Source organism: Orbicella faveolata, unplaced genomic scaffold (genome assembly GCF_042242905.1).
Source record: "Orbicella faveolata isolate gen_17 unplaced genomic scaffold, um_ofav_v1 contig_24, whole genome shotgun sequence".
NCBI classification, from domain to species: Eukaryota; Metazoa; Cnidaria; class Anthozoa; order Scleractinia; family Merulinidae; genus Orbicella; species Orbicella faveolata.
Window position 1 is genome coordinate 34,589,736 of NW_028301552.1, and position 15,446 is coordinate 34,605,181.

The window sequence follows — 15,446 nt, forward strand, 5'->3', positions numbered from 1 at the left end:
ACTCCTAATAACACTAGTTTACAACCCGCCTCATTTCGCTGTGGACAAGATTAAGCTTCTTGTCCTTACATCACTAACGGTCTTAGACAATACACTTTCCTCTCCACAGGTGCAACCCGTCACACCACTTCACACATAACCTGTAACAGCAAAAATTTAATCTACATGATACAGTGTAGCCGCTGCCATTTACAATACATAGGTGAAACTAAGCGACGTCTCAAAGACAGATTCAACGAACATAGACGCTTTGTTGACTAAACTAACATTAAATCCAAACCCACTACTGTTGCCGAACATTTTCTTTCTCACTCTAATTATTGCTATACTGACATGCAGCTAATCCCACTTGAACTTATCCACTTCTCAGTGATTCAATCAGAAAAGCCAGAGAGTCCTTTTTAATAGATTTAGCAGGAACATTGGAACCCGGCGGTATGAATAGACGTGATGAATCGTTAGACTTTACCCTTACTCCATTTAGTTTGTTTTGTTCGTCATTTCCGCCACTCCTTTTAGTTTCGGAATATGTGTTACGACATCCACCACTATATAATATTTAACAATTATTCACCGAAGTGGAGGTAAATATCCATCACTTTCACCGACACTGAGGTGAATAATTGTTTTATATATATACCACGCAAACTGAATAATTAGCGGACCAAAACCTTATTTTATGTGTGACAAGCGGTCGGAAATTTTAAAATCTCTCGCACCGGCTGCTCGGAGGTGAATAGTGCTTGCTAATCACCTCCGGGTTAACCAATGAGAGCGCGCGAAAAGCACTATTCACTTTTGTGGTATATACTAATGTAATCTATAACTTAGTAACATCTAAACCTGAAGAAGGCTGGTCTGGCCAGCCGAAATACTGTTTCAAATATACCACGTTGTATCAGCTTTGCAGTAGTCTTTGACTTATCATCCTTGTACATAATAAATACTAACCTCGTCTTCTCGGTCCGTACTGTAAGTTACGGATCCTCGTTTTTTTCCGCGTCGATATGTTTCTTTATAAATCGAAGAGGAAAAAACTCGGTCCGTAACTTACAGTACAGCCCGAGAAGTCGAGGCTAGAAAGAGGTATATATAACATTTTTACAATAACTGTCTAATTTCTCGCGCGCTCATTGGCTCATTTTTATTATCAATAAGAGCACAGACTGATAAAAGTTTGATTTATGCAAGCTTTCAAGTTCAACTTTTAGCTGTCAAACTGTCAACTTTTTAATCAATGAGATTTTAAGGATTAAGTACGTAGCCAATCAAAAACCGAGAAAAGCTATTGACAATGGTCGCGTCATTTTGAATAACATTCACTTATTTTTGTTTACGTCAAGTTTACGGCGTCTTTTCCCCTCATTTATTCCCGGCATTTGACCATTTTGGGGTCTTGTTATTGTAAAAAACAAATTGACGTCACTTTTTTACGCGTCTGTCCTCTTAGTGAGGATAAATTTTGCCGTAACTTTGTCAAAGTTTACTGCGGAACCACTCGCCAGCAGCTCGTGGATCCACAGCCACTTTGACAATGTTATGACGCAATTTATCACCAATAAGAGGTTAGACGCGTAAAAATCTGACGTCAATTTATTAATTCGAAGCCTGGTTACTAAGCTTGCCACCTTTGCTATCTCGGCAAGTGAACATGGCGGACAGTTGCTGAATGAAATTTTCATTTATTCGAAAGACATCACTCCAAGTCCAGGATATTTGAGAGGATGGAGAATTTTCAAAATGACTGCTGTCGCCCTTGGACCAAAATCTTTTCAAGAACTCGTGTTTCAGGTATTTAACAGTCGTAAACGCAGGTCAGATCAATTGACCGCAATTTATTTTTCTTCAAACCATAAAGTTACTTATTTTTAGACGATGATGACAACTGTGGATGAAGTCAACAACGCTAAAAAAGGGTATCGGATGAATACATTTTTCGTAGTGTTTCCCTTGTTTGGTTTACTGCCAAACTCGATGAGTAAAGTGATTCACAATCGATGCACATGCAAGCTTGTTATTAAAACTACGGCTGCATACGTGTGTGCAAACAAACAACTGAATCTGTGTTTTTATATTTTAGTCCGTTATTTTGTAGTCCTTGATATTTACCTCTGAAAATTATACTAAAACAAGTAATCGCCTCAGGCTCAGGGAACATTGATGAATATTCACCAATGTTCATTTCGCCTTTGGCGAATAATTGTTAAATATAAATATCCGTGGAAAGCCGTCCTTACTTTACCACACATATCAAATTTTAAAGCAAATTATCAGCTCCTATATTATTTAGAAACAAGACCATATTCAAGACAAAATCAGAAGCTGCAAAAAGTTTGTTCAGTAAGCTGACATACTTAAAAGGTTTCAGTTCTTAAAAGCTTCACCAACATAGAATAAAGTTTGGGTATTTTAAGATCACTAGGTTACAGTTTTCATCTATAAAATGCAGCGTCAGCTTTTCAAATGCACTACCGCAATTAATTTCCAGGTTACCTTACCTGTGGTAACTACAAGCATATCGTTATTAGCTAAATTAATTTTGAATTTGAATTTGTTTTGCAGATTGTTTTCCTTTAGCAGGTTTGATCTGCTGTCTTCTTTGCGAAGCGTAAAGACCGTGTTTTTGCAGCTTCCAGGACTATGTCATCAGAACTCGCTTCGGAATCGCTATTTACTGGGTGGAGCTTCTAAACTGCATGAAAACCATATAAGGTCATTATTATAGGAGTATATCATATTGGTTCCAATAAATAATATTAGCATAACCCTGTTACCGACTCTCCGCTGGTAAACTTGCAATCTGGTTGGCTACACAGGAGTACTTTCAAAATGGTATCAACTTTCCATTTTCATGAAATTTTTATAATGAAAATATTTTTTTGTGTGTGTTTGACAGATCGGTTAGTGGGTTTTCCGAAACCAATTAGGTGGCTCTCTCTTGGTTGCTTTCAGCCAATAAAACCTGGAGTTTGCCTTCTAATAGAACACAGCTTTAGCCGACATGATAAAAGAGGAAACATCCACAATACGCTATTTTAAAAATATTCAACACGGAAAGAAAATTCTGTTAATTAGAGTAAACTGCACTCTGGACTTGTTGTCTACTTCAGCAGGTGATAATTGACTTGAGGACTTCTTGCGCACGCAGAACGTAAAGGTTTAAATTATTCATCTCTGATAGAGCAAATTAAACTACTCAAGAAACTTGAAGAAGAGGAATCAGAAAATTGTTAAAATGTTTGCCAATTTACAAACCGAGTACAAATTGAATAGCACGGAGAACAAGAGAGTAAAATAAACCGAAGATCTTATTAACAGAAAACTGTTTATCTATATATCTATCCATTTCTAAGACAGCGCAGCTACTATTACACAGAATGTTATTTTCATAAGATCCAGTGGGGACCTATGAGTAGACCTATTTTCTCCGAGTTATTACAAATTATATTTTAGTCAAAAAAGCAAGCGAAAAAACAGCGTTCAAAACAGCAATATTTGAAGGGAAAAGTGCAGGAATTATTTCACTCAGCAATCACTTAGCTAACTCGAGAAACAGCAAAGCGCCTCTCTGATTGTCTCCTTTACTGCTTGCTTCACTTCGCTGATCTTCCAGCAGTAAAGAATCGGGTTTAACGATGAGTGCAAGTACATTAAAGTTGCTGCAACATCCAACATGAGAACACTGGACGGAGATGTTTTGTTATAACTTACCAAGGCTATCAGTATACCATTTGGTAAATAACAAGCAACTAATGAACACTGCACCCACAGTGCACTGTACACTGTCTTTCTGTATCGCTGTATGTTCAGCGGATTTATCTGGCCTGGTTGTTCTTGTTGGACATGGCCCTGTACTTGAATTTGATGGTGACGGAGCCTTTGGAAAATCTTTGTGTAGGAGGCGACTGAGGTTGCTAGACATGTTATTGTACCTATGCAGACGTACCCTATCGTTATAAGGGGATTTAAAAGGAATAATACTGGAGCAATAACGGACATAATCCAAAAGATTGCTACAATCAAATATGTTCGCCCTAAAGTTACAACTTGTCTGTATCTCAGCCCTAAAAACAGGGCGAGAAGTCTGTCTACGCTTATTGCACTCGCTGTAAGCAAAGATACTGAACACAAAGTATTGCTTGCAAAGACACTCGAGATATAAACATAGCGACAAAGATTCCATTCTTCGTAAACTAGAGATGTCCAGCAGACAACACTAAGAGGTTCCGTTATAACACCAACGCAGAGATCAGTTGTGGCTAGACATCTAAACAAGAGTTTCGACGGCGGATGAAGGGAAGACACCTTGCGAAGGGCAACGAGGATCAGAGTATTGCCAAGAACTGCAGTAATCGATAGAAAAATGTTTACGGCCGATAGATATATCCACTGTTTATGTATTCCACTCGTCCAGCCGGCCGAACATTGAAGTTGTAAATATGTTTGATATTTCCTTTTTTCCATCAGTGAATGCTTGGATCTGTAGTTTTAACGACAAATGTTTTATCGGAATCCACAAAGGATCAAATTAGCTTCAGCTTCGTGGGCTGAATTTAAATAGCAACTTAACGACTTCATATAATATTAACATCTGCCCAGAGCTGTCTTTTATCTCACTGTCATGTTCGAAAATTAACGGGAAAAAAATTCATAATTGAAGACAAATCGGGCGATGCAAACCGGCTTTTATGCGTGCCTTAGATACTACGAAAGGTTTAAACCATTAAATTCTTCCCTGACCTAGAATAACTGCAGGTTATTTCTTGCAAATATGTTTAATAAGCTCGGCTGAACGAAGTAGTAGTAGAAAATGATGTGTCGCAGCATCATGCTGGGGTTTGACTGTTAAAGATACCGTCATCTCTGTGCGGACAACTTCATAATACGAACGCCTCATTTTATGGACAGTTCAAACCACGATTCATATATGATCCCTACCATTACAGAACACGTTCTAAAAACAAACGAGATGTTCTAAAATACAATTTCTCGCAAAAATGTGGCTATTCGGCTTTAATTTTTCCATAAAATTACTAATCTGGCGCAAAATGAAGTTTTGGATTGTTATTTTGCCAGGCTGGTAAAACCTTTGGCGCGGTTTTGCCTTGACGGCATAAATATTGCCAAACGAAGGCAAAACGTCACTGGACTGGTAAAACTGTAGCGAATCCTAAGAAATTTGCCAGAAGCGAAGCCTTGGGAAAAATTATGGCACAAATTTATTAAGATAGATATATTTAGGAAAAACTAACGATAAAAAATTGATACGACAAGCCAGTTTCCTCCCATGGGATAATCAAAGGCGGCAAGAACTCGTGATTAATGTTGATTATTTGCCAAAAAAGCCCTGTTTGTTATCTCTTTTCCTGGTACCTGAACACCATAAATGTTGATATATTCGCAAAGTTGAGAACGAACTGGCACTCTTCAAAAATTAGCAAGGCTACAAAAAAATGTTTTTTTAGATTATTTCCCTCCAACAGGTGTGATCTGCTGTATTCTTGGCGAGATAAAGACCGTGTCTTTCCGGCGTTCAGAATATGGCTTGTCTCAACGCGCTTCAAAATCGCCATTTACGGGGAGCGGCTTCTTAACTGCATGGCAGCAATATGAGAACGTCATAAGAATTAGCAGGTAAACGCGCAATCTGATTGGCTACACAGGAGTGCTTTGATAATGGCATCAACTTCCCTTTTTCGTGAAATTTCTGGAAAAAAAAAATTTGTTTTGTTTTTTGACAGATCGGTCAGTGGGTTTTCCTAGGACAATTAGACGGCTCACTCTTGGTTGCAATCAGCCAATAGAAACCTCGAGCTTGCCCTTTAAGATCGCCCCTTTATCCGACATGACAAAAGAGGAAACATCCCCAATATGTTATTTAAAAAATATTCAACAACAAAAGAAGTTCTGTCAATTAGACTGAAGCGTTGTTTAATCAGTACAGCAGGTGATAAATTGACTTGAAGACTTCCTGTGCACTCAGAACTTGAAGGTTTGAATTATTTATCTCTGCTACAGCAGACTACTTTTGAAACTCAGAAGAGAAATTAGACAACTTTTAAAACGGCTTCCAATTAACGAAATGAATAGCAAAAAACGACTTTTCAAGAGAGTAAACTGTAATGTAATCTACTGATAATTTCGTAAGAAAAATAAACTTAACTACCTAATGACAGAAAACTGTTTGCTTACCATTTCGAAGACACTGAACAGTGGCGCATTCAGACCTTGAGCTAAGCGGGGGGGGCGGGGGGGGCGGTTTTGTTTGCCTGCCCTGCCTGCTTTTCTTCCTTCTGCGATTTTTCTTAACCGAAATAAGGAAAAGTCCGGGCCTCCCGGGCCCCTCCTTTAGATCAGCCACTGCTGAAACTGTTTCTTAAGCAGACTGTTATTTTCATTTGGATAAATGAGGACTTACGAGGGAAACTATTTGCATTTTTCTCCACACCTTTTTCAAAAATTTTAACGCTAAAAAACGTTTCTGAAAATCGTCGTACTGTAGCAAGCTTTCCTAAGAAATTCATATCCTACGAAGTTATAAATCATGAGTCTCCATAAACCTATTTCAAGGTAGTAAATTATTAATCTCTATTTTGTACGACCGAAACTGAGTTTGAAACTTAGTTTCCAGTGTTAAATAATAAATATGCTTCTCGGTATCTCGAATTTTAACTTCAGATTATTATATTCATCGTTTATTAACAATCAACCACATGCATGAAACTTACTACAAAGCACAACAAAAAAACCTATACTTTCACATACTCCCATAACTTTATATCATAAGTTATTACAAATTATTACCAGTTATATTTTTGTCAAAGACTCTTCCAAAATATTAATAATATTTGAAGTTTTACCGTTCTCGGGAAGAGAACACATATAATATAACTTAGCAATGACTGAACTAACTCGATAAACCGCAAATTGCTTCTCTGATTGTCTCCTTTACCGCTTGCTTCACTTCGCTGATCTTCCAGCAGTAAAGAATCGGGTTTAACGATGAGTTCAAGAAAACTAAAGTTGTTGTAGGTGTTACAATGAGAAACTTGGATGGATCTACTTTACTATAACTTACTGAAGCTCTCGCTATACCATATGGTAAATAACAAGCAACTAATGTACACTGCACCCACAGTGCACTGGTCACTGCCTTTCTGTATCGCTCTATGTTCAGTGGAACAGGTTGGCCTGGTTGTTCTTGTTGGTCATGGCCCTGTACTTGGATTTGATGATGGCGGAGTTTGAGGAAAATCTTTGTGTACGAGACGATTGATGTTACTAGACACAATGGTATAACTATATAGCCATACCATAAAGTTACATCGTAATTTAAAAGGAATGATATTGAAGCAACAGCGGACATAAGCCAAAAGATTGCTACAATCACATATGTTCGCTTTAAAGTTACAACTTGTCTGTATCTCAGCCCTAACAACAGGGCGAGAAGTCTGTCCACGCTTATTGCACTCGCTGTAAGCAAAGATACTAAAGACAAAGTATAACCCGCAATAACACTAAAAACAAGTGCGTAGCGACAAAGTTTCCATTGTCCGTGAGCCAGGGACATCCAATAGACAACACTGAGAGGCTCTGAAATAAGACCAACACAGAGATCAGTTGTGGCCAGACATCTAAACAAGAGTTTGGACGGCGGATGAAGGGAAGACCCCTTGCGAAGGGCAACGAGGATCAGAATATTGCCAAGAACTGCAGTGATGGACAGAAAAATATTGAACGCTGAAAGATATTTCAAATGTTCATGTATTCCACTTGCCCAGGCGGCCGAACATCGCAATTGTATAACTGTTGGAGTAAAATTCATTATTCTGCAATGCGTGGATCTGTAGTTTTAACGACCGATGTTTTATCAGAATCCACACAGGATCAAATAAACTTCAGCTTCGTGCTCTGAATTTAAATACCTAATTAATGACTCTAAATAATATTACCATCTGCGTAGAGCTGTCTTTTATCTCCCCAAACATAGACTAAATGTCATTTTTTACTGCGAACTGTTAAGCCCTGGCCAAATGGACTCGCAAGTAGACGGAAGTTGAGAACTTTGGTCTATTTGCGACTCCGTTTGCCAAGGCCTTGAGTGAACTTGGGTTGACTTGCGATGACTTGCGCTCTCTTCGGTCGAGATCACATTTTCACGCAAGTCGACGCAAGTTTTTCGCCGTTTGGCCACCCAACCGAAGTCAACGGAAGTTGAGTGACGTCCATTAACCTTTTATTAGCCAATGAAATTCAGGATGGGTGTGGTTTGGAATGGGGTTTTTTGCAACTTGCGTGTACTAGCGAGAAAACTTGCTACAAGTTTAGAAGAACTTTATTAAAGGAGAGAAAATTGCTGAACGCTGAGAAACATCTCAGCTGTTCGTGTATTTCACTCGCCGGCTGGCCGAACATTGAAATTGTTAAAACGCTTCGGTTTGCATTTCCCCGTACTCAAGATTGTGATTGCTATTATTCTGCTATGCGGGGATTTGCAGTCTTAATGAAAAATGTTTTATCAGAATCCACACAGGATCCAATAAGCTACAGCTTAAGGTCCGGTAATACGGGCAACATTTTTCTTCAACTTGTCTCGCAAGATTGTTGCACTGCAAGTTGAAACACATTGTTGCACGTATTACCACGTTTGTGACCAACAACGTTTGTGACAAAAATGTTGCCCGTGTTACTGGACCTTTAAGCAGACCATGACGACGACGGCAATGAAAACGCCACCAAACAAAAGAGTTAATGAACAAACCAATGGCTGTGCACGTGCGCTATAAGTCTTTGTACATTTCTTTGCCATCCTCTGCAAAACAACAACGTGAAATGACCAAGTCCTGTGTATTTGGAAAACGGAAACGACAGCCGCTAATATCTCGAATTCTCATTTGGAATTGAACGCTTGAGCAAGTTCTGAGACCAAACGGCGCACTGAACAGAAGGTAAAATACAAATTCATTTTTTACCAAGCGTTGTCCTCGGGCCGTCGTCATTGCTTAAGCTCCCTAGTAGCTACTTTATGATTCTGAATATATTAATTACCGTGTAAAACTGTTCTTAACTTTACCAAACATGTCAAATTATACAGCTCATTATGTCCGACCATAATTAAGAGAAAAGCGGAAGCTGCCGCGATCTGTTATAAGCCTGATATTTGAAATTTATACCACGAAGTGAGAATTGCAGCATGAAGAGACAGTAGGGAGTTAAATAAAACCACAACAGCAACGGCAACGGGAACATTGCTAACAAAAGGTTTGGCGAGAAATGGCTGTGGATCATATGCATAATAATAGACCATTTTACAGTTGTCAGCTGCTCAGTCACCTGGCCTTTGGATGGCAGCGAGGTTGGAGTTGACCTTGTTTTGATACGGACCTCACTGCTTTTGCTGTGTAAAACAAGTTGCTCTGATGCTAACTAGGTGCATTTACATGACAAAAGCAGTGAGGTCTGTATCAAAACAAGGTCAACTCCAGTCTCACTGCCACCCAAAGGCCAGGACACTGAGCAGACAATTGTAAAATGATCTATTCTTACAACATTTCTTTGCCGTCATTTGTAAAACAACAGGGAGCCTAAGCAATGACGACTGCGACACCGAGGACAACCCCTGTAAAAAATGAATTTATAGTTTACCTTCGAATTTCGCAAATGTCTAGATCTGTTCAGCGCGCCTTTTGGTTTCAGAACTTCCTCAAGCTTAATATGTAACGCTAGCGTTCAATTCCAAATAAAAATACGAAGAATTAGCCGCCGTCGTTTGCGTTCTCCAAATACGCAGAACTTGGTCATTTCACGTTGTTGCCAACAAACAAAAGGTTTAACGAGGAGAGCGATGGCTGTGCACGTGCGTTATAAATCTTTGTTCATTTCTTAGCCGTCCTCTGCAAAACAACAACGTGAAATGACTAAGTTCTGCATATTTTGGAGAACGCGAACGGCGGCGGCTAAGTTTTCGTATTTTAAGTGGAAATTCAACGCTGGCATTACACATTTAGCTTGAGTAAGTTCTGAGAGAGATAGGTGCACTGAACAAATCTACACATCTGCGAAATTCGAAGGTAAAATATAAACTATTTATCACTGGCCGTCGTCCCTGGCGTCGCCGTCGTCATTGATTAAGGTCCCTAATTACCAGGAGGGGCTTCTTCGTCCCTGGCGTCGCCGTCGTCATTGCTTAACGTTCCTAATTACCGGTAGGGGCTTCTTTAACTGCATGGCAACAATGTAAGAACGTTATAGCAGTTAGTTAGTTCCAATAAACAATATTAGCATAACCCACTGGGTCGACTCTTAGGTTAACGTTACTCGAAATAGGGCTTGTCGGGATCACGCTACTAGAAGAAGTAACGACCTGTACCCACAAAAAAGCCTAAACACAACCTGGGAAAGAGAAGTTTTAAGTACGCAGGAACAATCTGTTTCAATGTTTCAATTTTTCACTCACCTGTATTAAATGTGCCCCGTCTTTGAGTAATTTTAAAAGATTGATAGTTAAGCATTTTAATTTGTTCTTAAGGTAATTCCTCTGAAATAAAAGTGACAATAGATTTTTGTTCAAACTTTGTCCACTGAACATTTGTCATATGATAACTTCAATTTTGAAATAAAAAAGGGGGTTGCCCATGCTCATTAAGGAACAGTGAGGCATTGAAAATGCCCCATTTTGGCATTATTTAATGCTTATTATAAGAACTCATTCCCAGTAATTGTAACATCTTTGTGAGCCCAGACTCATAAGAACACGCATTAAACTACAGTCAATACATTGTGTCGGACACAAATAAACGTTTTAAGTTTGATTCAGACAGAAAGCTAAATCCTTGGTTAAAAATTTGAGCCAAATTTCTTGACGTGGTTACCGACTGCCAAAAAGAAAAGACCACCGTGTATCTGCTATTTTTCTTATTTATTCAATTTTCAGCAATAGAAATTAGATCAGTCTTTTCTCACGCAAAGCTTATGATTAGCTGATTACAATGAGTGGAAAAAAATTGGGATGCCCGTGCTTGTTGGTGAGCTAGAGCCATTTTTCAACTGACAGAGCTCAATATCAAGGCAAATCCGTCATGTTTTCAATGTGCGCGTGCACGAGCGCGCGCTAATGACGCCATAAATTATGCGCTGTAAGGATGCGCAATGCAAATGTGAGGAATGACCTTGAGAGTTTTTACTATGGTTTCTGTAATTTTATAGTTTTAAATATCCAGGGCCGACAACTCCCACTCTTTCGAATCTACCACAATAGGGCCACAATAGGGCCATTTATACGAGGAAAATAATCCGAGGCTCACATAAGACGCGAACTGAACATTTATACGAGCGCGGCTTATATAAGACGCGAAGTGCTCGTAAAAATGGTTCACGGCTTATTCGCGACTAATACCTCCGTTTTGGTGTTCGTTGTCATAGCAACTGCCGTCCATGTGTTAGCAAAATACAAAGAAGGGGTATCGAATGATCTTTGCGAGCATTTGCGAGCATGAGAACAGTGCATGTGCGTTTATTTTTGCGAGCACAAGAAGTGATCAAATTTGTCTTGCGAGCAGCGAGCAGTTTAGAAAATAACTGATGGCGTGCAGCGAGCTTCGGAAATTTAACACACCCAACCGGACAAATAGGCAGGCTCTTTCGCGGAGAAAACGATTACTATTTGGGTTTTTATGAAAAAAGTAAGCTTCAGTTGAATCTGAAGTATTTTGCACTACGGCCTCTAAACGAAAACGTCAAGTCTCTGAAAAAATATGAAGGAAAGCCGAGGCAAGCTAGACGAGGGCGATCAAGAGTGGTGTGAGCGGAATGTGCAGGAGATGGATAACACATCCAAGAGACTCTTTGTCTTCTGTATATCGCCAGATTTCTTGTTTTGGCCTGTGCTCCTCTTGCCGACCACGCGACGGATGAGGCATTATTTTTCTCCAGATCGGAATTGCGCGAGCGCGGGAAAAACTTGCGCTTGCGCAGTGTGAGTTTGCGTCTTACGAAAGTCGCACACAAGCCGCGATTCCATTTATACAAGTGGTTTCGCGTCTTATTTAAGCCGAACTTAAAACCCTCGTCTTACAAGCCGCGTCTTATGTTATCCTCGGCTTGTGCAAGACGTGAACTAGTGAAAATGTACCGTTTATAGATCTTTATATAGTAATCAAATGAATGCGCGCGCCCTGATTGGTCAATCAGCTATGGTTTATTGTGCCAGTAAACTCATGGAAATTTCGCGTGTCTTCTGAATTATTACATAAAAGCAATAGACCACAATTTTCTATGGTTTAGAGGCATGATGAACCACTTGGGATGTTGAAAGAACACTCGAAGAATTCGTAAATCACGAGCCGCAGGCGAGTGATTTACGCGGTAAGTTCGCGTCTTATGTAAGCTGCGCATTATTTTCCTCGTTTAAATGGCCCTAATTATGGCTTTTTGTTTCCAATTCAGCTTCACTCTTTTACTTGCAAAGTAAGTTGTGCAACATTATCTTGCAAAAAGCATTTTTTTTTTTGTCCTTTCTCCCTCTGCAATGTTTATTTATGTCCTGTCCACTTTCGGTCGTAGTCACTAAAATAGTGACAGAGTTTTCTTTGTCTACAGTTTTTTTGACTGGAAACGAGTGAGTTGCCATGGGAATAGAGCTTTTTCTAGCTGTAGGTGTACGATGTGTCGCTTGAAGAACTAATAACTTACCACGTTTCAATGGTTTCTGCTGTAAATTGACCGATATAGCTCCGATTTAAATACTTGAGGTAATATTGGGTTGAGTGTATGACATCAGTCCTCTCATTTGCATATTTTAGACGTTTTTCAAACTTAAATATTTCCAGAAGCAATGAAGATAATTGCAAAATATAAACGGCCTTTTAAATCTTTCGTCGAATTCTATGTGGCACACCTTAAAATTCCAGAAATAAACGTTTGGTCATTGTAGCACTTACTTTCACAGGAACACAAAAGCTTCAGCTCAGCGCTCTGAATTTAAAAATACAGCATACAATGCCGAAGCTTACTTGTTCCTGTATATGGTCTGATGAAACATCTGTCGTCAATACTACAGCTTTCTGTAATGTAAAATAATGAATTTTACTGGTGAAGGACAGCAAACTCAAATAGTTCTACAAATCCGATGTTCAGCCGCCTGGGCAAGTGGAATACATGAACATTTAAAACATCTTTCAGCGTTCCACGCTTTTCTCTCCATCACTGCAGTTCTTGGCAATATTCTGATCCTCGTTGCCCTTCGCAAGGTGTCTTCCCTTCATCCGCCGACCAAACTCTTGTTTAGATGTTTGGCCACAACTGATCTCTGTGTTGGTCTTGTTGCAGAGCCTCTCAGTGCTGTCTATTGGATGTCTGTGGCTCACGAAGAATGGAATCTTTGTCGCTACGCAGCTCCCTCCTTTATCATTGCTAGCTACACTTTGTGTTCAGTATCTTTGCTGACAGTGACCGCAATAAGCGTGGACAGACTTCTCGCCCTGTTGTTAGGGCTGAGATTTAGACAAGTTGTAACTTTGAAGCGAACATATGTGACTGTAGTAATCTTTTGGATTATGGCCGCTGTTTCTTCGATATTGTACCTTTTAACTCGCCTAATAACCATTTGGTTTGGCTATTTACTTGTACCGTGCTGTGTAGTAACCTCAATCGCCTCGTACACAAAGATTTTCCTCAAACTCCGCCATCAGGAGGGTCAGGTCCAACAAGAACAAACAAGCCATATAAATCCACTCAACATAGAGCGATACAGAAAAGCAGTTTCCGGTGTACTGTGGGTGCAGTGTACACTAGTAGCTTTTTATTTACCATATGGTATAGTAGTGGCTTTATTTGATTATACCGCGAAATTTTCTCCATCCAGTGTTCTCATTTTGGAATTAGCAGTGAGTTTAGTTTTCGTGAACTCATCGTTAAACCCATTTCTTTACTGCTGGAAGATCAGCGAAGTGAAGCAAGCAGTCAAGGAAACAATCAGAGAAGCACTTTGCTGTTTATCGGGTTAGTTCAGTCATTGTCGACTTGAACTTATGGGTGAAGATGGTGTTTAATTGATACCTGAGAATTGCTTAATATTTTAATTTAACCAGCAGCTGAAAAATGACGCGCTTTTTTTTTTTTGCCCGCCAGCATGAGATCTGCAAAATTTACTGATAACTGGAAAATAGGATGAAATATAATTTTAACTGAAAGCTGTGAAATAAGCGGATCATTATCCGATAACTAAGCTTCCAGCACGCCCAAGCAGCCTCTCATACAAATAGTATTCCATACAGAGTAAGGCGAAATATATTAAACGTTGTTTTTGCATGATGCTGTAACAAAATTTTATGATAACTTGCCAGTTGTACTGTACTGAAGTAGCTAGTTTTGTAGGTTAGAAATTTAAAGTACAAACTTCAAGTGTAGAGGTTTTTATTCTAACTTTTTACAAGTTTCACGTATACGATTAGACTGTTAATAAACTTTTAGAAATTAAGTAAAGTAAACATAAGATAGAGAGAAGAATATTTCATAGGTTAACCTTCCTCACACAGTTTCACTTGCACGAACTAGAAATTAACATTAGGTTACCATGAAACAGCCTTACGAAAAAAATAGAGGGGGAGAAATTTCATTTCTAATCAATCATTTGTCAGTAACTTAAAATTTAAAAAATATATAATTTTTAGAGAAGAAGCCACTTCAACCTTAGCTGGTTTTCTACCGGGTCCTTCATTCTGGTCGAATTAGATTTTGGAATGTTGGTTTTTGTGGAGAGAGGAAAACCGGAGAACCCGGAAAAAAACTCTCGGAGCAAGGCGAGAACCAACAACAAACTTAACTTACATGTGGCACCAGAATCGAACCTGCTACATTGGTGAGAGGCGAGCGCTCTCACCACTGCGCTATTCCTGCTTTCCTCAACTTCACGTGAAAGGAATTTCTCAGAAATGCTAGAAAACGAGTTTTAAGCAGATTCGGAAAAATTTAAATGGTTTCTCTCGTTGCTCCTTGTATGAGCTTTCTGACAGTTAGAGCTCCTCAAGGAAGCGGTTGCAGAGTCCATATATTTGAGTTTTGGAAAGTACCGGTTTTTTATTTTCCCGTATAAAATAAAATAATACCTCTAAACCGTATCAAAAAGGAAGAAAAACTGAATATTGCCCCATTTTTGGCTGTTTGCCATTGAACAGACTGTGAGAAATTAGACATAAAATCGAGTTCAAAATAGCCAAACTGAAAACCGTGCTTTGACGGTTTAAGAGGCCTGCAGCTGGCGTAGCAAATTTGAATATTTTAGATGTAATTCCCAGTTTGGCGATTTCATCTCAACATGTCGCTTATGTCTCCCAATCTGTCAACTAAGGAGCAATTATTTTCTCTCCCTGTGACACATGTCAGAGGTAGAAGTATTAATTTCATTTTATACGGAAATTATAAAAGAAGTATTTTGTAGTTCGGTTTTT

General features: G+C 39.1%; 3 protein-coding genes across 3 annotated transcripts; 1 reads left to right on the forward strand and 2 right to left on the reverse strand.

Moving 5' to 3' along the window:
* Positions 1-3,219: 3,219 nt before the first annotated feature.
* On the reverse strand, positions 3,220-4,539 carry LOC110056588 (melanocortin receptor 4-like). The gene has a single exon (XM_020763098.2). It carries the CDS (start codon positions 4,462-4,464, stop codon positions 3,541-3,543), a length of 924 nt encoding a protein of 307 aa, XP_020618757.1. The 5' UTR covers positions 4,465-4,539; the 3' UTR covers positions 3,220-3,540.
* A 2,280-nt stretch (positions 4,540-6,819) lies between these two features.
* On the reverse strand, positions 6,820-7,991 carry LOC110056563 (adenosine receptor A2a-like). Its single transcript, XM_020763067.2, has one exon. The coding sequence runs from the start codon at positions 7,823-7,825 to the stop codon at positions 6,908-6,910; it is 918 nt and encodes a 305-aa protein (XP_020618726.2). The 5' UTR covers positions 7,826-7,991; the 3' UTR covers positions 6,820-6,907.
* Positions 7,992-12,901: 4,910 nt separating this feature from the next.
* Positions 12,902-14,709, forward strand: LOC110062582 (adenosine receptor A3-like). The gene has a single exon (XM_020769510.2). It carries the CDS (start codon positions 13,077-13,079, stop codon positions 14,001-14,003), a length of 927 nt encoding a protein of 308 aa, XP_020625169.2. The 5' UTR covers positions 12,902-13,076; the 3' UTR covers positions 14,004-14,709.
* Positions 14,710-15,446: the final 737 nt, after the last annotated feature.

Excerpts from the sequence above, each read along its gene's own strand:
- LOC110056588 (XM_020763098.2), bottom strand. The coding sequence starts at position 4,464 with ATGGAAAAAAGGAAATATCAAACATATTTACAACTTCAATGTTCGGCC.
- LOC110056563 (XM_020763067.2), bottom strand. The coding sequence starts at position 7,825 with ATGAATTTTACTCCAACAGTTATACAATTGCGATGTTCGGCCGCCTGG.
- LOC110062582 (XM_020769510.2), top strand. The coding sequence starts at position 13,077 with ATGAATTTTACTGGTGAAGGACAGCAAACTCAAATAGTTCTACAAATC.